General features: G+C 35.4%; 1 protein-coding gene across 3 annotated transcripts; it reads right to left on the reverse strand.

Moving 5' to 3' along the window:
- Positions 1 to 362: 362 nt before the first annotated feature.
- GK (glycerol kinase) lies at positions 363 to 27928 on the reverse strand. 3 transcript variants are annotated; one of them, XM_029964699.1, is made up of 19 exons: positions 27777 to 27928; positions 27026 to 27132; positions 26392 to 26469; positions 25372 to 25451; positions 24272 to 24409; positions 23721 to 23830; positions 23061 to 23127; positions 20537 to 20572; positions 19838 to 19905; positions 18272 to 18314; positions 17504 to 17584; positions 15516 to 15594; positions 13555 to 13651; positions 11918 to 12002; positions 8850 to 8970; positions 8544 to 8687; positions 7509 to 7589; positions 5920 to 6006; positions 363 to 2752 (listed from the first exon to the last, which is right to left on the reverse strand). In XM_029964699.1, the coding sequence occupies exons 1-19, from the start codon at positions 27911 to 27913 to the stop codon at positions 2745 to 2747; spliced, it is 1647 nt and encodes a 548-aa protein (XP_029820559.1). In that variant the 5' UTR covers positions 27914 to 27928; the 3' UTR covers positions 363 to 2744. The 3 variants fall into 3 exon arrangements, with proteins under 3 accessions (XP_029820559.1, XP_029820560.1, XP_029820558.1); XM_029964698.1 differs by lacking the exon at positions 363 to 2752 and adding an exon at positions 4308 to 4450; XM_029964700.1 differs by lacking the exon at positions 5920 to 6006.

Below are 27928 nucleotides of genomic sequence, written 5' to 3' on the forward strand. Positions count from 1 at the left end.
CATAACAGCTTTGAATCTGTAGCAATCACCAGATTATGATAAGACCAAAAAGCGTTTGGTGTATTGGCCCCACCATCCCTTTGGATCAAACCTGTGCTATGTTCCTACCTTCTGTTTTACTTGTATTTTCCTGCTTTTTGCTGAACATGGAGGGACTTGAGGAAATGTGATTCCTGATCCAGTCCTTGAGACTAAATGTATCTCTGAAACAGAAGGCAGTACTGCATATATTTGACCTGTACATCTAAGCAAGTTAAAGCACGTCTGTGAGAGAGATAATGGCAATATTTCTGAAAGATAATGTACAAGAGTGAACCAACATCTTATATCAATTAATTTATGGTACTTTAATACCAAGTTAATGCATTTCTCAATTAAGAATTTATAAACTCGTAATTTATAGAAAAAAATAAATCACAGCTTCACAAAAAGCTAACTCAAACAGTTTGTCTCCTCCCCGCCAACAGGCAGTTTACAATATATTTCAACTATGTTGGTAGAAAGTTAACAGTGGTGTGAAACTCTTAAAAAACATTTGCGACAGCAATTGAAAATAAAATAATGATTTTTACTCAGTGAAAAATTAATAGGAATTGTGTTTCCCAGTAAAAGATGTCAGAAAAGCAGCAAAAAATCCTTCTCCTAATTGTAATGTACGAGCTTCTCCCCTGCCTCATGTGTCACGGGCAAAGGCAGCATGTCAGCGTTAATCGTTCCCAGGTTCAGCACTTCAGTGATTTTGGCAAGATGTCATACTCAGGAGTCCAGTGTTTGAGGTGTGTGCTGCCCCTGCCCCCTGTGCTCCACAAGCTGCTGTTCCTCCTCTTCCTTGGGGTATGGTGGGGTCAGCAACAGCTCAGAGTAAAGGTAAGAAGTATGAAGATTTTTCTATGGGATCATGTTCTTTTTCCACTCCTCACCTCTCCAATAAAAACTGGAAACATCAGAAATTTTAGCTGTCACACCTCACATACGAGTATTTACAGAAGAGACAGGATTTGAATGATGTATTTTCACCTGTGCACAAAAATCCTCCCTCTCTGCTGAAGTTATACATGCAACCACAGGACGAAAATATTCCTTCTCTAACTTCTAAATTAAAAGTCACATTTTCAAAGGTCATTGCACTTGACAATAAAAAGGCAATTAATATGCACTTGATATTAAATATATTGTACAGACCCGAACTTCTGTGCAATCCATTGCTTCAGACACATATATTTAACATCTTTTTAAAAACTAAGCCTCTAATCATAGTTTAACAAAGAAAAACAAACTTTGTTAAAAACAAAAATCTTTAAGAACAAATGTACACAAAAATGCTCCCTTTAACTCCTAGTGCATTTAAACACACCTTTGAAATTCTCCATGTTGTTCCCACATTTAGCCTCACTACCATTCCATACCCATCTAAGGGCACTATACAAGAACACCTTTTCTCTGACCTAACCAATAGAGCTGGCATTTGGGATGCTGTTGGTACAAACAGGAAAGTTGAAGGTAAGATTATTGTCTCACTCCTTTACACCTGGAAAATGAAACGTTTCAAAGTGGATGTGACTCAGTCGACAAGCACATCGTGAATTCCAGTCCCATTTCAGGTGCCAAGTACTTACTCCTCTGAGCCAGGGGTTTGGATTGTCCCAGCATATTTTGCGACAACTTGCTGTTAAAACTATGAAGGTGGAAACTGAAAGGGAGATTGTGGTCCCTGAGATATACTAAGTGAAATCAAGAACTAAAGCGCTAATATTTAGTTTGGAGTGGACCCTCTTTAAGGAAAACTAAGTTAGTTTCAACTTTCAAAAATATAATGATTTATAACTAAAATATCCTTAAGCAGGACAACAGAATATGTGCAGTATTGGTCAAGAAAAGTGCATTGTACAGAGTAGCTTTAAGAGTTCCCAGTTGGTGAGGACCAAGCAGCTGTCCTGTCATGTATCACGCTGAGTCAAATTTGTCTTTCTAAACTAGATGAAGACGAAACATGGCCTTAAACAAAACACCTCTTTACTCCCATCTCTTTAAAGGTACAACTACAAGACTTTGTGTCTTAAATACTTATCATGGGTAAATGTGGCAGAGGCTAAACTGAACTTTTAAACTTTGTGGTTGAACACTTCAACAGTACTCTGTGGGTCATATCAGCAACCTATTCATTGCCAAACCAGTGGCACCGTGTGCTCCTGGTTAGCCATTCTGGGCTAGTGTTTCAAAGGTTTGTACCACTGAAGGTGTTTCAGACCAGTGGCCACTACAATAAAACATCTCTGGCAACCACAGACCTATGAAAATTCAGAGCAGCAGGAAGAATTGTAAGACGTTTACAAAGTTCTATAGTGCATCATTAACTTTCTGCAGTGTGTTGCATTAAGTACCAAACCCCTGAAAGGGGCAGCTAAACATCTGCCATCACTACCTTAGAGACAGTAGGTTTTTGTTATACCACTTTCTCAAACAAACCTTGGGTTTGTGAAATTTTAGAGGATGACGTGTGATACTCCACGCAAAGGCCTCCAGTGCAGTTGGAGTTGATGGGGAAGGGAACAGAGTAATGAAGGGCTGAAGACTGAATTTTCAGTGCACCACTGGAAGGTTACTCAGAGACTGGTGACAGGTGGATTCATGAATATATTGAACCACACAAGTAGCATAATCACGTTGATGGTAGAATCTCTTCCGACAACAAAACAAACCGCGACAAAAAAATCAGCTGCATCCGTCATGTCCACTAAGTAGTCTCATTTATCTTAAAAAAGAAAAAGCATGCATTAGGAACATAGAATTTACTCTAAAACATTAACAATACTTTATAACACAGCTGAGCTGTAAGAGGAATTCAGTAAAACCAACTTTTGTTTTCAATTACTGCAATTATAAATTAGATGTGTCTTGTGACACCAAATAAGCCAGCGCTTGAGTGTGTGGGATGTGAACACAGCAGGAGAGCAGAGACCACACGATTAGGATGGGTAAATTTTTAACAAGTAGAAGAATCGAAGAAAGGCAATCCAAGCATATTTTCTTCTGAATAAGAGCTCAGCTTCCAGAAATTTGGGAAATATTATTGCAACTCTCTTATAGAACTGCATAGTTATCCCTATATGTAAATCAGTATGCAATTTGGCAGTAACTATCACAACATAAGAAATTAAAAAGGACAAACAAAATATTAAAAATACCCCCACAGGGTATTTAAGCAGGAAGAATACAGTATTACTATCAGCACTGACATTTCATTCTGTGAAAATAAAGTCAAAGGACTTTATACCCCAGATGTCACATAAGATCCCATATATAGCCAATCCCTGCTATATCTCACTTGAGAGATGCCAATTGAAGTACGAAAAGGCATTTATTTAAACTTGAGTCTAATAAAATATAGGATCCTTATAGTTAACTGTACCCTCATCCCACCAAAAAAAATGTACAGCTATAAAATATATTGAAATCTCTCAGGTGTCCACTTCCAAAAGTAGCCCGAAAAACTTAACAAAATCTTAGCATAAGTATTCCAGTTGCTACACACAGTTTGCTTCAATAGTGAAATAAAACAAACTAATGACCCTTTCTCCCCTGGGAGAGAAGAATGAAGATCATAAAATAAGGTACAAGTAATTGACTGGATTTTGATGGAATTATGACATGATATAATGGAATACAGTATTGTTCTTCAAATTCAGTCATCGGATGCCACATGAAAAGGCAGCTTAGCAGTTCTGTAAATGGAGTTTTGCCACGTTAGTGTTCTCTATTCTGGCGCAGCAGATTTTTCCTTCGTGTTTCAGTAGCTGTAAAATCATGGCCCTGCCGTAGAGAGACACATTCAGCAACAGGACTGTTGCCATGCAAGACTTACTGCTGTTTCAGCACATGAAGGATGAATTCAGTCCTCACTAAATTCAATCCTCAAACCTACTACACTGATGACTGTGTTGGAGTTCCAGTGTTTCAGTAAAAGATAGAATGTAACAAATTAATTAAATGGAGTTTCTGTACTGAATTAGGAGGAAAGTCTGCTCAGCAAGTTCTGGCTTTTAAAAGCAGAACTATATTTACCAAATTGTCTAAGAGGGAAGCAGCCCTGCTCCAATCAGCAACAGAAATTCTATATATCATATTCTACCCTAGAACACAGCTGGGCAAAACTACAACCTGCACATATCATTGCTGTTGCTATTTCTTTTGAGACATCATAATTTTTAGAACAAATATGAGCAGGAAATTTTTCACAACTTCTCCTATCCCAAAGCTTACCATGTAAATAGTAAACCAATATGTTATTATATAAAGTAATTATGTTGGTGTATACATAGCAACTATACATACATAGTAAGAGTAACCATATTGATAGTCACCGTTATCTGAAAACAAGGACAAAATGGTTTCTTAAGGCCACAGTGAGCTGGGATGTTTCCCACTTGTGGGTCAGAAGGGCATTGACAAACTTAAGGAAGGGAGAAAAAGAAACCTTTTCTTATGAGCTCCAGCAGTGCAAGTTTAGATATTTATATGCAGGTTAGTGATTAGTTGTTGTTCAAAAGCAGTAAATCCAAAATTTAAGTTGCTTATCTCCTCGCTTATCATTGATTTTCATATTATTTTAGGTATCCTCCATGTGGTGAAGAACTTGACCTGGAATTTATATTCAAGTTGCTTTGTTGTGCTTGTTAAAAATTTACCCACTTATTCACAGCTGTTTTTGTTTTATTCTTCACAATCAAGATTTTTAGATTTTTCTCATTCACAGATACATTCCAGAGTTAGTAAATTAATGTGAATCCATTTATTCAGTTTTATTTTTGCCTAGCATTTGTTTAGTTTGATTTTAGTTCTCCTACAAGCTCTGACAGTCCATTTCATGCAAGGAAAATAACAATTGAATAGTTAATTCAGGCTGAATGAGTAGAAACAAAACAGAAACACATCATCATAGGAGCATGCTAGAGTCCTCAATTGTCTGTTTAATTAACACCCCCTGCCTATCCCACCAAAACCAAAACAAAGAAAGAAAACCAAACAACCACCCCCAAACAGCTTACTAAGCAGCAACAATGCCTATACTGTAAAATACTTTCTTTGGAATGAAATTCTGAAACAACAAAGAAGAAATGACAGCAACATATGAACTTCTTTTTCTCACCCTAAGAATATTTTAATGAGATGTGTTACTTCTGGCATAAGCAAATAACAATGTCATCCATATTAAGAATTTTCTTTTAAAATAAATCATATATTAATAAGTTGAAGATGCATCTTCATTGCATATGCACACAGTCCCTTCCACAGTTCTGCAGATAAGCCTTTTAGGGTCTCTTCTCTTCTAGACAAGATTAATTCACTTATACATCAAGAGCAAAGTACAAAAAGAATATTTTATAGATTTAGTAGATGAAGATTTCTAACGATACAGTAGTTCCAAGGGGACCAAAAAAACCAAAGAGGTGCATGAAGCCTTTTGGGCACAGAAGAAAAAGTCTTCATTTAAACAAGATCCTCAAAATAATTAGAGATATTACAAGAAGAAATACAGGATAAAGGATGGAACCTTATTCTAACTGCAATGCACACTGTAATGCAGGCAATGCAAAACTCTGCTAGGCTGCCCAAACCTATATCCCTTTTATAAACTGTGCAATCTGCATAGATACAAAGGGAGGGGAGAGTTCAAGGTTTCATGTGCATCTAACAACTACAAATTTCATGGCACATGAGGATGAATTTGAGATGGCCTTTACTTGGCTCCCTTAGGTGCATTATGTCTGATTCACACCCTCAAACATTCGTGTGCATAACAACAAAAAGCATCAGTAATTTTTGCTGGAAACAAACAGATGGAATACAAAAAAACCCCAACCCAACACTTAAACTAGTGCAGATAGGTTTTAAAGGGATCTAGATCAAATAATAACTAACCTGAGACGTACTTTGCTCCGATTAACATTACCATGCTACTCATAATAAAAAGACCCAAAGGCAGACTAGAGAAGATACTAGTGTCACCTGATGTCATCCAGGGGAGGGTGTTTCCAGTCAAGCAAATCAAAAGAGAAATATATATAAATTGCAATATATGTGTTAAAGATCATATGAACAGCAAAAGATAACAAATGTAGTGACATGCACAGAAAAACTAAAAAAATTATGCACAAATCCCACAACAATTCAAAACAGACTCTCAGTGTAAGAATTCAAATCTAAATTCTACTGTCAGCACTATCTAGGTTGAGCCCATTTCTAATATTCTTCAATCTTAACTATCCCTAGCAAGCAGAAGACAAAGCTTCAAAGCAAGAACTAAGGAAAATAACATTTTCCCCCCAGGTGTTAAACCAGACAAGCACTGAGATAAGTTTTGCTAAATATGTCTCTTTTCACATGAACTGAAGGGAAAGATCAAGTTTTACTTTCTTCAAGGCAGAATTTTTTATTCTTCAAAAGGAAATAAAGATATATAAGTAGGAGAAGCATCAGAGTTCATATCATAATGGACTGAATATGATTCTGAAGTGATTCATGTTGCTCATGCTAAATTACCTGTTCCTCATGCTAAATTACTTGTTTCCCTTCCCAGTAGCCTTGGCAGACTAGTTTGTAAAACATGGTGTTAAATAAAATACTTAAATCAATATATAGGATGGCGAAAGGAAAATTTTAGCTTTCAAGAATAAAGAGACTTCATGAAGCTTTGGGGCTCCAACTGTAGCTTTTGGATTGTGGGGGGAGTTTATATTTTGAGGATTCTTTACTTAATACTTTTCATTCTAACAGTTTTTCCAATGAAAGGGAAATGAAATAGAGATAAAACCCACAAATGATGTGTTATAGGATGATTAAGGACTGCAAACTTATCCTGAAATAGTGTTCAAATATAAATTCAAATTATAGATCATAGAAGACTGCAGCTTTAATTTAATTCAAACCTGACAGATGAGAAAGCCCTATACTACAAAAGAAAGATCTTGTTCAGTCCCTCAAGAGTGTTTTTATATTCTCTGCGTGTGAACAATAGGTCTATGCAATTCTTCGCTTTATGATAACTTCTTGCTCTTAACCCTTATGAGTCAAATAGATTTTGATGTGGATATCAATCCCTCTATAATATACAGCAAATGACAAAGGCAAGATATGGCAAGAAAAATCATAGGATGAAACTCTTCTCCTTTGAAACATGAGGTTATAGTATAAGAAAGTTTACAAAATCCCTGCAATGTCTTAGAATTGTGCTGTATCTCTTCTAGGTAAGATTTTTTTTCTTTTGTAAGCCAATGCTACTCTGCAAAACCTGCAGTTAGTCTTGATTTCATATTTTCTGTTTTTAGAGCCCTACAAGACATTACTTGTGCCCTCCTTTCAAGAGGAAGAACTACATATTTTCCTGCTTTGTTTCCACAGTGGTTTTAAATAATGATCTTTAAATCACTGTAATAGTCCAGAGATGGCATGAACAGAAAAGGCTAACTGGCTAATTAATAATACTTAACCTGCATTAATTTTTGGTTTACCATTTGAAGAAGCTTCAGTTGTCTCCCAGCCCATAGATTTCAGTACAGCTTTCTTCCATCTGGCGTACCGAAATTCACTTTCTGAAATTAAGGAACCAGCAAACAGAAAAGCCTCTCAATGCAAAGGAATACAACCACAAGTATTTAAGAACCAAACACTACAATATTAGTTTTCTACTCTTTAGCACAGTATCGCTTGTTTGCAGAAAAAGCATTATAAAATCCTTTTTTGAATTAAAAAACCTCCACCCCAAGCTCCACAGTCATGCACAGTAAGAAGAAATAAAATCAATTTTCTGCATGTTCACCATTAAGAAGATTTACAAGCAGGACAAAATGAAGCAATTGATATTCGTGTAGAAACCCTTCAATGTTGAAAATGTTGTCTTGAAGTAGGGATTGTAGAAGTAATTATAATCAAATTGTAAGACAAAAGTATGTACCAAAAATTAAGATTGAAAAGACAAAAAAGCATTTGTCTTGCACAGGGATTAATTATGTCAAGTACGTACTTTCCACCTCTACAAGCACTTAGGAAGTGATGAGAAAGATAGTTAAAACCCATTAATTAATGTAAGCTTTTTAAAGCCAAAAAAAGGAATCTCCCCAAAACAGTCAGTCTGTCCTTTCTACATCTGTGAAAACTCACAAATGCACAGGAGCTTAGAAGACATCTTTCACCATCAAAAATTTTCAAGATTTCTTTGATTTTACTTGCTATGAATCCAAAGCTACTGACTGCAATGCCCAGTTCCAAGCTGCTTTGAAAGTGAAGACAAAAAAAACCCCAACATATTCCTCAATGGTGCTACATTGTTTTAACCATCCTCCAATCTTACTGGCCAATGTGAGCAGAAAAGAGCAATGGAAATGCACTTTTCTCTAAGTCAAACACCACCAACTTGATCTTCAACATTTTTGAGGATATTCATAGAATATTCATTTTATATCAGTATGTCAGACTGCAATAAAGAAAAACCTGACTTGTTGGTCAAAAGATAAGTTTGCAACTCAGATAACATAAAAGGGTTTTACCCTCTGGGTTGAGCTGTGGTTCAAATCGTTCAGATGTCACTGCTGTCCAATCTCCAGGATTCAGGCTCCAAACTCCAACTCCTTCTGCAGCTCCTGCTGCCATAGCAGCTCCTAAAGCTGTAGTTTCAGGCATTGATGGTTTTACTGAAATAAATCACAGAGAGGATCATGATAATTTGTAATGAAAGTCACTTTCATGACATTAGAACTAAAGATTTATGTATCCATCTAAAAACAACTGAACAAGGCATCCAATCTGCTCTCAGCAGCTTTAAAAAGAAAATAGGAGCTGCAATTTCATCTTACCTACTGGAATACAAAGAATGTCTGCTTGGAGTTGCATGAGGATTTTGTTATTGGTCATTCCTCCGTCTACTTGTAACTGACTTAGTGGTATCCCACAGTCCTTGTTCATGGCATCTAAAATCTTAAGTAAGAGTAATATACATTACAACTTAATTGCAGAGAAATACATAATACTCTCTGAGTGTTAAATACTGATACTTCAGCACTTGCTGAAGAGCATTAAGTACATCATTCTCCTCTCCTATATATTGAAAGAGCAAAACAGAAGTAGTGACAATAGAGTTTTGTTTATTATACAGCACATGCATCTATTCATTACAGAAATCCTAGTCTAGGAATCCTTCTCCTCTGATGCTCTATATGTAGCCTATGTGCTGCTCATGTGGCCTGAGAAGAAGAATTTTGAAGAAAAGCTGATGACAACTACAACATTTTTCAAAGATAACAAAGGAAGAAGCAATAATAAATGGAGTCCTTTAGCTGAGCTAGGTTGTTTAGATACTTCCTCTAATTTGATGCATTAAATAATTGAGAGATTAAAACATGGACCTGGCAACCTATAAGACATTTCAGTAGGAATTGAGGAATGTTGAACTCTTTTGAAAGAGTAGCCTTTTCAAATATTTTGAGTTAGTTGTTGAAAACTGAGAATTTTACATTAAACCAGATAGACAGCAAAAATAAACTGTTAATGTAATTTTTTATAAAACTATGTTTCCTTCTTTTGAGCACAGCCGATAGCTGAAAAAAGGCTAATTAACTATGAGTGGAGCATTTAATTCACTGATACTTATCAATATGCTTTTTAGAGGATTTCCTAAAAACATAAGGTTTGCCTCAAACCTTAGCTACTGGTAACACCACAGCATTACCCTACAAGCACCATTAAATACAGAATAGTGGGTTTTCCAGAGTTTTGTAAAAACAGTCAGTTAAATGTCTCATATGCACTTTGTAAGGTTAGTACATAATTTCTGTTTACAAGTTAGGGATTAACAAGTGCAGAATGATTTTCTCTCTGTAATTTTTCAATTTATTTGAATAAAAAGGAGGTGTGTTTTTCTCAGCTTTAAATGACAAAGCAACACAGATCACAAAAAAGACCAAAACTACAACACATTCTGCCCTGTTCTGTAGCTCACAAAGTACCCAGTTATACAATCCTTACTGGGAAAAGTCAACATGCTATTTAAAAAAGAATAAAAAACTTGTAGTCTTGCAAGGTAGTAAAAAACTACATAGAGACAAACTGTCCAGTAGATTCCCCCCATTCCCAGAAAGTAAATAAGCAAGGTCCCTTACCACAACATCTTTAAAGGAACTAAAGAAACTACCACAGGATAAATAAAGGTTAAAAATAACAAGGTAAGAGTAAGGCCAGTTTTCATGGTGGCAGCATCTGTCCATGGGCCTGCACTAGACATAACCAGGAAAACAGACCTCATAGCACAGCAGCAAAGCTTGCTGGCAGTGCTACACTAGCACTGCTCTCCACCACTTATTTCCTTCATATGTATCATTTTACATTTGTTTAACTCCATATTATCTGCCTATTTTACCATTCAGAACTTCAGTGCTGTTGGAGGCTCTGGTTTTGTTTGTCACTGTGAAAGAGCATGTTGGATCATCATGCACTCAGTAGAGATTAAAATTAAATTAAAATAATGTTGTAAACAAGGAAGATAAAGGAATAAAACAAATCATAACCAGGCTGCTGCTATCTCTATTGTATGGAGGTTGGATGAAAAGCAAATATGTAACTTTTGTTTAATGACAGCATTGTACACCTCTTAGAACTGAAAAATTGCTTATTTTTCCATAATGCCTTCAGGAAGAAAAAACACAACAAGTGTCATCTATCTGCATAAGGAAGGAGCTTTTTGAATTATAAAGTACTCAGAATGTCACAATAAAACAGGCAAGAACTCCAATGGATGTGAAATTTGAGGGATTTCCTGAAGACTTCCATTTTAACTGGAATTAAAAGAACTTTGTTTTTGACAAGACAGAACTAATAATGTATCTTTGAAAAATGTATACATATTTTATCTGTGCCAATAGGACTTAATCTGTTAATTTAAGTGTACCCAGAGACCTGATTAGGCACTCCTGTCACTGTGATAAAAGCACATTGGCTAAAGTATGGGGGAGTATTAGATCTGCTCAAACAGTAAACTTCACCCTCAATCAGTGTAAGAGCTTTATTCTCCTCTCTCCTACTCTCAGCCACATGCCCTGTCTCACATTCTGACATTTGCTGCACTCCTCTGCAAGGCAGCTGAGGTCATTAATCCAGTGGAAAAATAGCCCAGTAAAAAGAGGGATAATTTTCTGCTGGAAAGTTCATTGAGCTGTCACATGAGAGGGAATGGATGGGAGAACAGACAAGGAAAGAGAAGCAGACAACAAACCAGACTGTCAGTTTAGTTCCCTGTAACTTTACCCTGAATGCAAACACAGGGAGGAGTAGATGGTGATACAAAGATTCAAATGCCCACACTGATATCAATCCCTTTGATTTGGTTGGGGGATTAATTTCCTCTGTGAGAATTTCAGTTTGCTGTTGCAGGATTCCAGCTAAGGCAGTGAAGGATGTAATGAGCAGGAAGTGAACACAGATTTCCCTTGGTATGTTTGCTGTTGTCTCACTTTAACTCATTTTTGTTCTTGTGTACCAGAAGCAATATAAGCCACCTCTGTCACAGCAGACAATGTAAAATGTAGTCTCCTACACCAATGAAACTTTGTAGTTATGGCGTTGGCCTTGTCATTTTAATATTTCTATGTTCTGCCTCTCAAAATATTCACAAAATATGTTTACCGTATTTTAAGTGCTGATAAAAGGCAGCATTGCCACTCCAAAATAATGCACCAGTCAATCTTATATAAATCCACAGGAACAATTTTTCAACATTAGCAATAAGCAAAGACAAGAATAGCATTGAGGTACAATATAAAGCATATGGTTAAACTTCATTACATCTTTTAAATCTCTTCTTTTCCTGAAGAGCTACAGTTCCTGTTATCATACTAACTTACAATGAATTTAGGACCCAATTTTCCTTTACCTCTCGTGTTTGAAAGCAGACAGCTTCTAGTGCAGCAAAGGCGATGTGTTTTTTATTTGTAAACTGAGTAAGGCCACAGATAATACTGTTGAGAGAGAAAAAACCCCAAAGTTAGGACACACTTCTTAGCAGACATACACTGTTACTTCAGACCTAGGTCTTCTAATTCAAAGCTCATACAGTCCATTGTATGAGGACTCCTTTTTAATATTAAAAAGCTTGTTTTTCTTTAATCTAAACTCTCTCCTTTTCCTTACAAAGGTGCTTTCAGGCTCCAATCAATTAAGGTGCCATAAATTAATTTGGTTTTGCCAATCTGCATGCAGATGGATATATATTCACCCATACACACACACAAATACCCCCACAAATTCTAGTCTGCCTTAAAAAAAAGTTTGAGACTGATTTATCTTTAAAAATAATATTAATTATCACTATAATCTTAATAAATTCTCTATTGTTTTCAGTTCTTATGGAAAAGCACAGTTTGGGTCAGTGCTGTGCTCTAAATGCTTGAAATTGTTTTCAGATCTTTTTGGCCATTCATTGTTTCTGAACCTTCAAAGAGGTTTTTGGATATGGAAATTCTGCTAAATCTACCCATGAGTAAGATGAATTCTGTCAATGTACTCTGAACTGCAGCAGAGCAAATAACCATCCTTTTATCCTATTTCAGCATTCAAGGAACAGCAGTATGCTACACAGAAAAGCTGCTGTATTTGGTATACGTGGATACATGCAAGTTCAAAGATATTAAAGGGCAGTTTTAGTTGTTACCATTCCAAAGATCAGCTTTTAACAGATAAAAAGTTAAGCACTGTGATCTGAAAAATGGTAAAAACATCTATCTCAAAGATTCTTTGTTTTACTTATGTACAAGAAGCATATAAATTCTAAAGATGAAACTACTTGAAACCTTGGGAACTAGATATCCTTTAGGACTTCTTTTCTCACTCTAGGGAAGTTATTTTATATATAAATTTATATGCTTCTGTGATTCCCATGGCACATGTGATTCCAGGAACAGTAGGCAAGCTTACAACAGCAGAAAAGACAAATGAAAGGCTACTGCTACAGCTAGTTACATCTGAACTATCTAGAAAGGGGCTGGAAAAAAGGAGTAGAAAAGAGTTTTCAATAGACTGGAAAGAAAGCTGGGTATAAGGGGAAGGAGAAAAAGTCAGAAGGATTTAAGTAGCCTGAAACTGAACTCAAACGACTAATCAGCACTATATTCTTCCTTTCCTACTTTTGTTGCCTGACAGCTCACAAGAATGCAGACCTCCTCTTCTAATTTTAGTGAGATGAAAATCCTTTCAGAACCAGAAATTGGTTTCCCTGCCCTCCTTCCCCCCTCCTTTTTTTTTTTTTTTTTCAGAGGGGGGCAAGAAGGGGCGAGGAGGATGAGTAGCTGAGCTGGCTAATCCTGCTTTTTCTCCCAGTAGCAATTGCTGTTTTGAACAGGTTAAATACAAAACAGAAACTCAGTAGTTTCTTTAAGATACCACAGAGAATGATGTATCTGGACACATCAAAGGAACAAAAAGAACAATTTCCCATGCCTGGAAGGACAAGCGTGGTAGATTTGCAAAATGATTAAAATCCTCTGCAAATGCAGTGTTCAGTCAGATCCTTACCCCCTTGCACTGGGTTCCCAGTATGGTGCATACAGTCCTGAAAATGCTGGCACAAAGTAGACGCCATAAGAAGTCCCCACTTCTGCAGCCAGTTTTTCTAATGCACACACACACAAACAGGTTTCAGTTAGCTTTTCACAACTGTACCAACACTTAAATACATCACTTAAAACTGTTATTATTTAAATTGGACAAATATTCAGAATATATTAGGTAGCTACAAAAATAATCAAGCCATGTATACAATTAAAAAATACAACTAGTGCTGGCACTCTGCTCCTTGTTAACTAATTTTCTGTTTGCAACAGTATGAATGGAATATGGAGCATAAGGAGTTGTGGGAAATGTAAAATGTAAAATCAAAACCAAACCCCCAAATTATGTGCTCAATATTCTGACCTAGATTCCATGAGGTTTTCAAAGGTTATCCTGTGGGTAAAGAATGCAATCTTCAAAGCAGTCCAAAAGGTCACACTTTTCTTACATTTGAGTCAAGACAAGCAAGTGAAACTGGATCAAGACCAAAGGGAGTTAAGAACTAAATTCCCATTAACTTCAAATGAATTTAGAGTTCCAAATTCTCAGCTTACGTATTTAAATCACAAGGCCACCTACAAAGAATTCTAAAGTTTCTTAATATCTGAGTAATAACTGTGGATATATGAACTCAATACTAAAATATTTGTAATTAAAAAAATTATATTAAGACATCTAGAACTGTAAAGGAAATAATGCTTATGTGCAGCTCATTTCTAGAACAAGAAAGGAAAGCATTTTTTTTCTGCTTTTGTAAATTTTTTGTTTGCATTGATCAGAGGAGTATAGTACTAGACAAAAATAGCAGGGAAACTTTAAAAAGTCTTTCTAAAATGGTACTTTTATACTCCACTTAAAAGGAGTGAAGTATAAGAGTTAAAAAAGTGAAGGGAGAAGGAAGGACATGTTTAGGGAAACATAAAGAGATGATGAAGTCCTACATGACTTTACCAACACTAATAAGGTTAAAGTTCTTGAAACTGAAACCTTCCAAAGGTCTAGTCAAACCTGTGAAGAGGTACTGTAGTACCTCAACAACTGACTAATTCATGTGACAGTAGTTTATATTCCGCTGTATGATCTGCAAAGTTTTCTTTCAGAAAAACAGAATGATGTTTTAAGTTTTTGCTTAATCTTTGAAGTTTTATATAAAATTTTAATTCTAAATTTTTCCACCTTTCAATAAGGTATCAAATTATTAAAAATGTGTAAGGAATCTCTTTTTAGTCCTAAATCTTATTAAATTAATCATTTTCAAACTTATGCCCTTGCATGCTTCTGATATTTTTTCCTTTTCCAAAATTTGATATATTCCTAGTTTCTATAATGTCACACACCAGTTTGTTCAGTTCAGCTCAATCAGAAAACATCAGCTGTGCAACTGCTAAAGGATTACTGTATTCTTAGCCAAAACAGATTACTCTCCTTCACAACTCCTTTTAAGAGGCAACTTTGCAAACTGAGGTCTCTAACTCAATGGATATGAAGCCTTCTACATAAATTATTGCACATGTAGGGCCTCAAGTTCTCATGTTTATGACAACAATATGTAGGTTCAGGATCAAATATGGGCTGATTCCTGTAATACAGACTTAAATACTCTTGACTCTGGAAAAGTCAACACCACGTGAAACCAGGAGATACATTGTATATATAGTATCCAACTGAATATCTGTTTGCTAGGGAAACTACTAAAAAGTACAGATTGCAAAAGAACAAAGTTTCCAAGGCTGTATTGAGAGGCTCTATGAAATACATGTATCAATAACAGTGAGTTCATGGATGCAAAGCAAATTACTTAAACATAGCGAAATACACGCACCTTCCATCTTTTCTTTAATATTTTGAGTTTTCATTCACCAATAGAGACATTATGACACTGGAAAACTTTAAAACCTGAATAGTTCCAAATTGTAGATACTCACCAACTTCCTGTGAAGACTTAGCGATGCCCAGATTGTCCCTCAGCCAACGAACAACAGCACCAGCTATTGCAACAGATCCCTGAAGGAAACAAAATCACCACATTAGGAGACAACAACTGGTAGCTTTGTGTTCCTTTTTAAACGACTGGAGAGGAGGGGTAGCTGTGGCCTCAAATTGCAGGCTTACAGTCACAGCTTGAAGCATTCCCAAGAATGCTCACAACTAACCCACAAGTTTCTTGGCATCTGGAGACTGCAGTGTAAAAAGGGCAGCCTATTACACAGGCTCCATGCAGAAAAGGTACATATTGTGTGCTTTTTTCCATGAGGGGAAGTTACAGTGACATTTCCTAAGCAGTCTTCTTGTCTTTCTAATTTATGTCTTCTCCTGAATATACAGTTATGAGGTCCAGTAGCCTCAGACTTCTTTTCCTGACAAAATAAGATTTTTATGCTTTGATTTAAAGAAACAAGACTGATTACATCCAGTCTAAATACAAATGACCAGAAAGACAGAAAATTTAGGCACTGGTGCATTTGCCAGCAAAATTGCTCTGAATTTTTGAATTTGGCCCTGCATGGCTCCATCATACCACAGATAAATGACATGGCTCTTATCTCACTCCAAAGTGCAAATGGACTTCTTCACAAGACAATCTCAAGTTTACCAGACCAAGTGTCCAGTAAAGCAGGAGCAGCATTGTATTTTCATTCAAAGCCATTGCTGGAAGGGGCAGGGGTGTTTTCTAAGCAGCTGGTTATTACTGTTACAAGATACCAGTTTGATTTAAAAGAAAGGGCTGAATCCATATTTTTTGCCTTTCTGGGAAGTGTCTTAAGCAGCAGACTGTGGATGATTCTACCATGGATATAGGATAAAAGACACTCAACATCTTCTGTTGAAGCTGTGTTTTCAGACAATATCAATAAAGATGTGGAGGCGAAGAAGCAAAGCACATGTGCACGTGTTTCAGCATACAGAAATAAAAATCACTCTCAAGACAGTTCCAGAACATGACTTAAAAATAAAACAAACCTCTCACACACCCACACAAAATAAAAATCCCAAAGCTTGACAGAACATGTCAAATGCAAGATTCACTTTCCTTAGGAAAGGAAATGAACACAGCCTCCTACATCCTAGTAAAGTACTAAAAGCCACAAACTATTCTCCCAGTGAAAAAAATTCTGTGTGTTGTCTTTGTTTCTCATGGAAAACATAGGGTGTCTGCAAAAGCTCAACATCAGCAGAGAATTCAGTATATCTGTTTCGAGAATAACTATTAGATTATAATAATTAGTCCACTTAAGCAGCACAGGTGGAAGAGTAATTATTTTGCTGTTCCCAATAAAGCTTTAGTGCCAAATAGGTGCTCAGCTGATCTGTGCTTCAGCAGCAGAGCTTTAAAACAATGAACCCTGATGTAAAAATACAATTTTCTACAGAATTTGTATGCCCTCAGACTTGTGTGGAGAACCAAGGAACTAAATTCTGTAAGTAGGTATCTAAATCTAAGTAGGTAAAAAAAATCTAAATTGTTAGAGGATTTTTGTCCCAGAAATTTGGTTCAGATTTTTAAAAGTAGAAGTAAAATTCATTACAATGAAATAAAAAACATTTGTTATGACTTTTATTATGAGAAGATAACTGAAACACTAGTATTTCCCCCCTCTTTTCTTAAACCAAATTTAGTACAGAAATCTTTCTGGTTTATTTATTTATAACACTCATTAAGGATTTGAGAGAATGAATAACAAAATAAAAGTTTTCACCATCTTGCTCTGAAAATATAAATGAAGCAATGAAGAAATATTTTATTAGATTACATGATACAGATTGGAGATAGGGATAACCAAAACCACACATAAACCTTGAGGTACACAAGCTAAAACATTTCCATGCAGCTCCAGATAACATAAAAATACCAGATAACAGAAGTAAACAAGAACATGTATCACTAAAAAAAGGAAGAAACTACTGAACTTACCTCTAGTGCATAACAAACAGGTTTGTCTCTGCCCAGTTTGTAAGCTATTGTGGTTATAAGACCATGCTCAGAAAACACAGACTAAATGAGGAAATGGGAAAAAAAAGGTAAAGCATGAGCAGAGGCAGGAAATATTTAAATTAAAACATTCAAATTATAATAAACAAGAAACCAAACCTTCAAATGAAATATGGAAAATTTAAACAAAGTACATTATCAGTCACTCTAAATAAACACCTGTCATAGAACCCTCAGATTGGTGGTGCTAATTCTCATTTCCACAAGCTGCCACAGATCTTTCCAGCCTCCTTATAGCAAAGAATTGGGGATCTTTAGAAGGAGATGGAAATGAGAAGGAAGCCAAAGCTTTGAGTTATTTATTCAACTCCAACTACAAAGAAATAATGAGAGAAAAGTAAAGAGAAGAAATAAAATAGCCAAGAGAAGGAAGAAGGCCTGGGGTTAAAGTAACACAACACTTGAGCCTCTCTGTGTGATGTTAAGAAACTTGTATAGGGAAAGAGCAAGAAACTTGTTATGAAAAGTTCTGTTTGGACACTTAATGAGCTAGGAAAGGGAGTCTTACTGAAATACCTTCAACAAACAATTATTTTCTATTCTTTCAGATTTTAGTCTGTGCTTTTCCTTATGTCTGGCAACATGATTGTAGTTAGTAAGTCTAAGAAAGGCTAACATACGGTTGTATTCGAGAACTTAAATAAAGATTGTAAAAAAAATAAAAGGGAACAACTAAAAAATGCAACTGACCTTCTGACCTGTATTGCAGAGCAAGAAACAGCCTGTTCCGTACCTGGCATGAAAGCAAAGCAAAGTTAGACCAAAATGTTAGACCTGCAACTCATCAATCCATGAGTCCCTCGTGGAGAATCAAGACACCACATTTTGACCCTTGAAGGTTATTTTATCATTAAGTGATGATAAAACCATCCTCAAAAAGGTTGATTTAAATGCAGCCCAAAGCTGAAAAATCTAGTCACATTCCTCTCTCTCCGGCTATTTTTCATATAACACTTTATCAAGTAGCAGATATGGCTGAAAACTAAGTGTGAATTCCTCTTTGGTGGCAGTGTTTACCTACTTCAATTTAAGCTGATTATGAAAGCTACTTTATAAAATAAATATTTCACAATATTAAAGGGGAGATTTCAAGAAACTTTGTCCCTGTCATAAAGAAGAGGGTTTTCTTTAAATATATTCTATTCAAAAACATTTAAAAATGGTGTGTTTCTCATTTGAAGACCACATCACGTATATGTGTACATGTACACATGCATACAGACAGTTTAATAAAAGGAGTACAAAATCCTACAATACACTCTAATTTATTCTGAGAAATTATGAGTTCCCTACCTTTCTAAACCCCCAAAAATTAATAGCTTAAAACAGTATTCAGACAGTCTTCAGTTATATTTGGAGAGAAAAAGAGTAAAGCAATAACACAAATAAGCTAAAAAATCTTACTGTTACCTTTTAGTTTAGTGCCGTTCACTTTTTTTTCAAAAGGTCTCTTGTGTTATAAAAGCATTTATTGTAAAAATACTTTGTAATAATATTACTTAGAACCATGTTTGTTTTACTAAAACACAAGGTCACTAAACATTCAATTTGTGCATAAATATAAAATAAAAAGTGGAGGTCAATTAGCCGCAAGTATAGATGAATGTGTAATTATACCTGTGAAAGTCCCATACTGTGCATGTACCTACATGCTCCATAAAGCACGTGGTTGTAAATGGAACAGTAAGTCATTTAAGCAGAGAGCTTTTTCTCAAATGAGTGTTTGATTACACCAGTTGCCCTATTTAACTGATCAGTTATTTTAAACAGGGGACATGAAGAGGCTGAAAAATAGGAAAAAACAAACGCAATATTCTCCATGCTGAGCTAGACAGAGAAGCAAAACTAAGTACTGCAACTGAAACGAACCTCTTCCATCCAGCAGTGCTGTGCCATTCAAGTCTATGCAATTTAACTCATAGGCTTCTATTCACTTAACTTTAGGTCACAATTTAAATGATACCTGCAACTGTTTTAATCTCTCTTTTGGAAAATTTTAAAATGAAAAACCTCCTGTCACACAGAGGTGTTTTTCTCAGAGTGGCTGTGTTCCAAAATATACCTCACAAGCCACGTAACTTCAACCCCTTTGCTACTTTATATAATAAAGTCAGGACATGGTTTACTTTGTAGGTCAGTACAGTCAAAAAGTAGATCTGCTAACTACAAAAGCATTTGGCAGCGAGCTTGAAAAATAACATAATACTAAATTCAAAACAGAGCAGTGTTTATCTTACAATTTTAATAACAACTTACGTATTTTTTGCTTGCCCATCTTGAAAACACATTTGCCCAACAAGCGCAGCAGACTGGTCACCCAAGCACTGAAAGTGGGAGACATTTTCTTTTAGCAAATGTCAGTACATGAATTATGTGCATGAAAAAGGACTGTGAACAGATATATTTCACTGTAACTTGAATCTATTTGTACCACACAGGCAACTGAAAGTGAGGAAAAACCTATAGAGACAAGTTATACTTTTTATTACTCTTCCTTTTGTAAGAACTAAAAACGAAATGTGTTGTACTACTTATGGTGAACAATTTAGAGAAATAAAATAAAATTTACTATCTTTATGTATGTTGTATTGGAAAAAGATGAGAATCTGCCCAGCATTTCTGGACTACGTATATACAGAACTTCTTTTATATGTATGAAGCAGAGCTTGCTTCCACTTTGTAATGTTACTTCTTTACTTAGAGAACCTAAGTTTCCAACAGCACTACACACATGCATTAAAGCTATCAGCTGTATTTCCACAGCCAGGCCTTAATAATGATGAATCAAGCCAACCAATAATTCATTTTCCAAATTTTACTTCATGTTTAACCTGAAGTAAAAACCACCAACTTAATTCATAGCAGAACTCGCTCATCTTAAAGCTTTTTCCTGTGAAGCTTTGTTCCTGCAGTATCAGGTTTTCATACTAGAATCTAGATTGAAGTAGGACTTACCCCAGAAATTGGTACTCCTGTCAAAGCTCCAGATTTCTGTTTTGCAAAAAGAGAAAAAAAGCTCTGAGTTAGCTTTCCATGACTACAATTGAAGGCAATGAAAAAGAAGCTAAACTTCTAATGCTCAAAGCAAAACAACCATGTAAATAACATGGTTCAGTTCAGGTGTACACTCAAATTTAGCTTAATGCAGCTCATGTCTAAAACACTAAGAAACAGAAAGCAGGGAATTTTAGAGATATACTTTATGTCACCTCAAAAGTTTTTACCATAAATTCTCTTTAAATCATACTATACAGATAATTAAGTTCCGTGTAATCTGTGTGGTAAATGCCAAGTGTAAAATGCGAAAGTGCAAAATGGTAAAGTGACTAGAAAAAATTGTGACTCTGGTGACGCTCTAAGTGAAGACATGTCTGATTTTACAACACAGCATTTTGAGCCTCATGGAGACTTTCTTCCAAATACTACCACAGAGTTTTTCAGTTATATTTCTGCTACAGAATTATAAAGTCATTTATGTTGGAGAAGACCTCTAAGATCATCAAGTCTAACCATTAACACAGCACTGACAACTCCATCATTAGAGCATGTCCCTAAGGGCCACATCAACGTGTCTTTTAAGTACCTCTAGACCAGGTATGGTGACTCCACCATCTCCCTGAACAGCCTTTTCCAATGCTTGACAACCATTGCTGTGAAGGCTCTTATCACTTCTTACTTGGAAGAAGAGACTGACCCCCACCTCACCACAAGCTCCTTTCAAGTAGTTTTAGAGAGCGATAAGGTCTCCTCTGAGTCTGCTTTTCTCCAGACTGAACACCCCCAGCTCCCTCAGCTGCTACTCATAGCACTTGTGTTCCAGGCCCTTCACCAGCTCCATCACCTTTCTCTGGACATGCTCCAGCACCTCAAATGTCTTTCTTGCAGCAAGGGGCCCAAAGCTGAATGTGGGATTTGAGGTGCAGCCTCACCAGTGCTGAGTACAGTGGGATGATCACTCCCCTGGCCTTGCTGCACACACTATTGCTGGCACAAGCCATGATGCCATTGCCCTTCTTATCCACCCCGGCACATGCTGGCTCATGTTCAGGTGCTGTCAACCAGCACCCCCCAGTCCTTTTCCTCTGGGCAGCTTTCCAGCCACTCGTCCCCTAGCCTGTAGCGTTGCCTGGGGTTGTTGTGACCCAAGTGCAGGATCCAGCACTTGACCTTGATGAACCTCACACAGTTGGCCTTGGCCCATCAATCCAGCCTGCCCAGATCCCTCTGCAGAGCCTTCTTACCCTCCAGCAGATCAACACTTCCATCCAACCCAGTGTCATCTGCAAACTTAATGAGGGTATCATTTAATTGTTTAACTATTTCTTGACAATTTCAACTTCTTTCTTTAAATTGTTCCTTTGTGTGATGATGAAAATGCATTTGCAGTAAAGCCATGCAAGTGTATTTCCAATCTGAATATTTTTTTCTTTAATTCCCATTTTAATTAAATGGATTTATGTTAACTGCATTTATAAATTCACTAAAAAACTCTGCATGAATCTGATATTTAACTATAATAGAATTAATATTTTTTTAGACAAAATGGCCTTATTTTCTCATTTATAAAACGATATAGCCAACACCTCTTAACCAGTGGCCGTATTTTTTATTTCACTATAAAAAGAAATATTCAACAGTCTGCAAATTAAGACAAACACATACATCAAGACCACATTTTAGAAATAATTTTGGCATGAACTTTAATTTTAATATTTCAGATTTGGAAATACATGGCAAATTTATTGATCTAGAAAGTGCACTTTTACTAATCCTTAAATCAATGAAAATGCACAGCGTCTGAGCAGAATGGGTAAGATATAGGTGGTGAGCCTAATGGAAGCCTCTACTCACCAGGCTAGGACAGATTTTCTACAGCCAGCAAAAGGAAGAAAAAGAAAAAAAAATGGAAGGAAAAGGGAAGAGAAACAGAAGTTCACATTTAAAGTGATGAGCAATTCTGTTGTAGTGGTCAGGTAGTATCTTTTTCCATTTACCTCAATCATTCAGCTTAATACAATTCACTCCCATCTGACCTTCACATAAATAAGTCAGCAATGACTTCTAGTGGCACTTCCATTAACACATTAGCAAAAATATTTACATTTCAGGGAAGTTAGAGTTATACTTGAAATAAAAAGCTCATAACTTGTCTTAATTATAAAATGTCTCTATGTTCTTAATTAAAAATAGCACAGTCTACCAGGAAAAAGAATGCAAAATCAAACATACAGTTTATCCAGTTTTGAAGCTAATAAATTAGATGCCACTATATCAGAAGAGTTGGTGCTGTATCAAAGTAAACAAATTTTCAACTTCATATAATATTATACAACAGTAGATAACAACACACTAATCAGAAATCAAACAATATGGGTCTAGAAAAAGTCATTAGTCTTAATCTATAGAAATTCTGTCAAATCCATATTGATACAGTTGTATTTTTACAAGATTAACTTCATACAAATACTAGAAAACATACCATCAGGCCATATATCTCAGAGGAGCTTCGTACTTTTGGAAGTATTTCCATAGGAATCTCAAAGAACCTGAACACAATACAAAATAATGTATATATATGGTCAGTGCTAAATCAGAAAACATCTTACAATTTTTTTCTTAAATAAGTTTAAGCTTAAGAAATAAAAAAACCCCAAACCTATAAAAGGAACTTTGATTTCTAGGGTTTAATCCATAGTTATGTGTTTTTCCACTTGTTACAGTACATTACATTGATTTTTGGAGTAAACCAGCATATATTTCAATATTTTGAGGACATATGCAACTCTTTCATGTGGGAAGTCATTCCTCTTCTAACAATATCTTTATAATACAGTTGGTAATAAATATATATTTAAAATAGAGACATTATCATTGTAACTGCCTCACAAATTTGATTAAGTAATAAACTATTAAATGTCACTGTTTACATGAACCAGGCCTCCACCTACAGACAGATTCTGCTACTTTTAGTTAATCCAGACCATTGTAAACTGGACATCTGGAGAACAACAAATCTTAGTCACTAATGTCAACAGTAAATAAAAAAGTAACTGCTGATCTTAGTCTGTATAAGAGATTCTTACTATTAAATGAGTTAGAAAGTGTCTAACTAACAGTAATACTGAAAAAATGAGCTTACTGGCAGAGCTCAGGATCCCACTCCAAGGAATGAATGTTGAACAACATCGTTCTACTGGCATTGGTTACATCTGTACAGTGAATTCCTCCATTCTTCCCACCTGTCAAACTCTGAACAAAAAAATAACAGTATTTGTCAAGGAAAGATATAGGCTTCCTTCAACGAATTACAAAAAAAATGCTAAGTCACAAAGCTTTTAGCTTGGGACTGGGAACTCTGATATTTCTGCAACAACTAAAGAGGCAGACCTAATACAACTTCCTAGAGCCCAAGATTCTTCTGGAAGTGTGAGTAAAATTTTACAGCAACCTACATAATGGCAAACTACATACAAGAATCTATAAAAAAATATAGTGATACAGGGACAGTAAAAGTTCATCTTGCAAGGAACTTTAATGGAATTTCTTTAGTGGGTTGTATTAACATAATTGTGTGATCCCAGTGTGTCCCTGTACTCTATCACAGTGCTGTATCACAATACTTTGCATGGGAATTTGCGTGACATAGAACTTAGTTTTACAAAGAGTGATAATAAATTCACAAATACATACCCATATAAGCCATGAATCAATAGTACCAAACATAGCTCTTCCATCATCAACCGCTTTCTTAATCTCTTCCACATTATCCAAAAGCCATCGAAGTTTCACTGCACTAAAATAAGTGCTAAGTGGAAGGCCAGTCTTAAACTGTAAAGTTAAAAAAAAAATCCATTTTAATGCCATGAAAGTATCTTTTCCATAAATACTGTAGTTGTATTTAAAAATGGTGGCAGTAAGTGAAAAAGCAAAGATGCAAAACTCAAGAGAAATTACACGAACTTGTTATTTAATTAAGCATACAACAGCAAAAGCAAATAACCAGTGCATTAATGGACAAAGATCAAAGCTGATCTAAATGCAGTTCAAAGATCATTTACGTGGAAAAAGTTGTTTGCAGAAGTCCTGTCTTATCTAGGACATCTCCGTATGACTTGACAACAAGTAACAACAACAAAATGAGCAAGACATGGGAAAGATGAAATTTGTATTCTACTAGAATTTCAAAATGAAGAAAAGTTATATGTTTTTTGACACCCATTTCCTGCTTACAAGAAACTTAGAATATAAAAAATGCATAATTTTTATACAATCAGTCAAGGACAATATTAATCAAAGAATTGTGACACCTTTTAGCAAGCATTTTTTCCAAGTTGTTATATATACTCATATATATAAAAATGAATTTGCTCTTTGTGAACTATCTTTCCAGTTATCAGATTGGCTGCAATAGATTTCAATATTAAGGCATAAGATGAGAATAGGTAATTAATTTCACATCAATAAACTATTTCCCAAACAGTTTTTTTCTACATGATCTTAATTTTTCTGTGTGATGTTTACTTATCATTGGCTGGATAGCACATGATTGAGTCTCACTATTACTCATTTAACTTCTCTAGTGAAATGTGTACGAAGTGTTAATCACTTATTTTTAGGAAATGAAACATTTTCTAGTCTGAGATCAGTGTATTACGCACATTTTTTTATTACTTGGCAAGTCAGGAGGGATTAGAAGCTACAACTGACTTACTTTGTTTTGGAGAATTTTAAATATATGTATCCAAAACATCATATACTGTAGCAGTTAAATGTTCTGGAATATCTCTTACCTTAGAGAAGGCTTTGTTTTTTCCTGGAATTCTGTTAAGAAGACGTTCAACCGTTGACTGGGTTCTCAGGTCAAGCCACACTAAAAACATGAATAAAATTAACTGATCAACAGATTTAATACACAAAAAGTGACATATACAGGTTACTTCTACAGAATTACAACTCTTGCCAGTAAATTTCTGTCTATTTTTATCTTTTCATGTAGTTGAAAGAATATTGTATTGCCAGTGTATTTTAAATGCATTGTTGTAAAAATTAAAAATGGTTAGGTAAACTCATTTGATTTAGAAGAACAAATTATTTGAGAAATCAAACAGAATTTTCTACATAATAGGATATATACTTGATCAGAGTATAAGCAAATGACTAACACTACTTTGCAGCAGATGACTGTGACTAAACTAAGAGGTTAAAAAACAAATAGCAGGTTGATTATTTACTATTCCTTCATAAACTTTGAACTAAAGGACCATGTCAGTTATTAAGGTATAGCTGGGCTTAAGATAAAGCTGTTAACTACACATATTTGAATATAGAAGAGTCCTGTTTTTTCAGTGATACCATTCTAAACTGTATCTGTCACTTGACACGGCCTAAAAGAGCAATTCTAGACAATTACTATTTTTCAGCTGGCAAAATCTGATCAATAGGATTCTTTAAACCCACTTAACACGATTTTCCTTTATAGTTAAATCAACAGCATTCTGAAAATTCTGAAGGAAGTGATTATGCACAAGTCAGAACTTCATTACATGCAAGGAACCAAGGAGCCCCTCAGGAACACTGGGGGCTTTTTGAAAACCCATAAAGATATTTATTAAGTTAGAATTTTCATGGAATAGGGTTTTTTTAACTGCACTGGTATGTATACAAACACACAGCTTATGACACAGATATCAAAAAATCAAAGAAATTAGTAGGCTAGGCCATAACGAGATCTGTACAGGAAACTGGGAAAGTATTTTTTCCACAACATGCTTGTATTATGATATTACATATTCAGAAAGGATAGTAGTTACCAATAGCATTATACAGAGGTTCTCCAGTTGTCTTGTCCCAAACCACTGTCGTTTCTCTCTGATTAGTGACTCCAATGGCTTCAGGACAAAATAGAAAGAAGTATCCTTTTCAGAAGGTTTGATTTCCTCTTTTGGGGGGAGGGGGGTGAGGGGCAGAAAGGAGAGGTGGAGAGGAGAGAGGGACAGGTAAGGAAAAGAGGAAAGTAAATGGGAAACAAAAAGCTTCCAACTTCTTTATGTTATAATCTAGAAGTGTTACTTCTAAAAACTCATCTTTCAACTTTTACTGCTTGACCTATATGCTCTAAATCTCTCTCTTTTTGGTCACAAACTGAGATAGCAACAACACTGACAGCAAAACTAGCTTTTCCCAATAAGTACTAAATTAAATTTCAGAATTTCTTCATTTATCACTTGTCTTTGATTTTACAATATTAGGTTAAATCTGCATTGCTAATATACACAAGGTACTTATTTTCTCCTTATTCCTCCCAAAAAACCTTCTTTTAACTCCAATTTAACATTTTATTTGAGGCTGCACATGCTGCCACCTTTCTATTTATTAACTTAAAAACTAGAGAATCTGAATTGCTCAACCACGAGTATGTTAAAGGCCTCAGTTACCCCTAAGTACCTTTTATGTTAGAGATGTTTATGTTCAGTTGTTTCAGTTTTTCACAGGTCTTCTCCACACATTCAAAGACAGAGTTTAATATTTCCTTTGGATCTTGTTCCACCCATCTTTAACAAACAGTAAACACCAGTTAGCAAAAAAATTACATTAAAAAAAAGAAATTCTAATCTGAAAAATAAGCTGAACATTTTGATACAATTATAACTACAAAACATGTTTTACGTATCTAGGAAAAGTATAAGGAATTTCAAACCCTTTTTAAACTGTAAGCTGCATTTTCACAAAAATGCATCTGCAGAAAGCAAAGAATTTTGTTTTGTTTTATTCCACATGGGGGACATTGGCAGCAAATGGTAGGTCAGTTAGGAACAAATAAACCAAAAAAAAACTCATTCAGAAAACAAACTAAGATATTTCCATGGATCGAGCTGAAGACTATGACTAAATTGTAAAAACGACCCCCTTAAATGAGATGCTAAGTCTCATTTAAATTTTAGTTTTAAACTTTGAAGTTTAGACATTAAATACAGTAACGAGTGATCAGAGCAAAACACTAAGTATTTTTATTTTTTGTAACTCAAGGCATATACTGAACACCCAGTGTGAGTTATTTTATGCCATTTTTCCTACAATACAGTCTTCTATGGTTGATACTATGCTCTTAATAATTATTAATCAACTTGAGGTTTGATCACTCATAGATAAAAATACATAAGCTCTACACAAATAAAAAACCAAAAAAAATTCATACCCTTCTCTAGGGAATTTTTGACTTATTTCGACTTGATGGTGACTCAAGAGCTCTGCTGTTTTTGCATTAAAAACCTGCAAATAAATTGCACAACAGAATTTTCTGTGAACACAGAAGTTTAAACAATCAATTAACATTTATTCTTTTGAACA

Source organism: Manacus vitellinus, unplaced genomic scaffold (genome assembly GCF_001715985.3).
Source record: "Manacus vitellinus isolate BGI_N305 unplaced genomic scaffold, ASM171598v3 scaffold_7_pilon, whole genome shotgun sequence".
Taxonomy (NCBI): Eukaryota; Metazoa; Chordata; class Aves; order Passeriformes; family Pipridae; genus Manacus; species Manacus vitellinus.

Bases quoted from the DNA above. Each gene is read 5' to 3' on its own strand.
- GK (XM_029964698.1), bottom strand. From the start codon at position 27,913: ATGTTAATTGATTGTTTAAACTTCTGTGTTCACAGAAAATTCTGTTGT. The intron at 23,831-24,271 runs GTATGTATTTGT...TTTTTTGTTCAG, and splicing joins TTGATTCATGGCTTATATGG to AGTTTGACAGGTGGGAAGAA. The intron at 19,906-20,536 runs GTAAGTCCTACT...TCCCACTTTCAG, and splicing joins CAGGAGTACCAATTTCTGGG to TGCTTGGGTGACCAGTCTGC.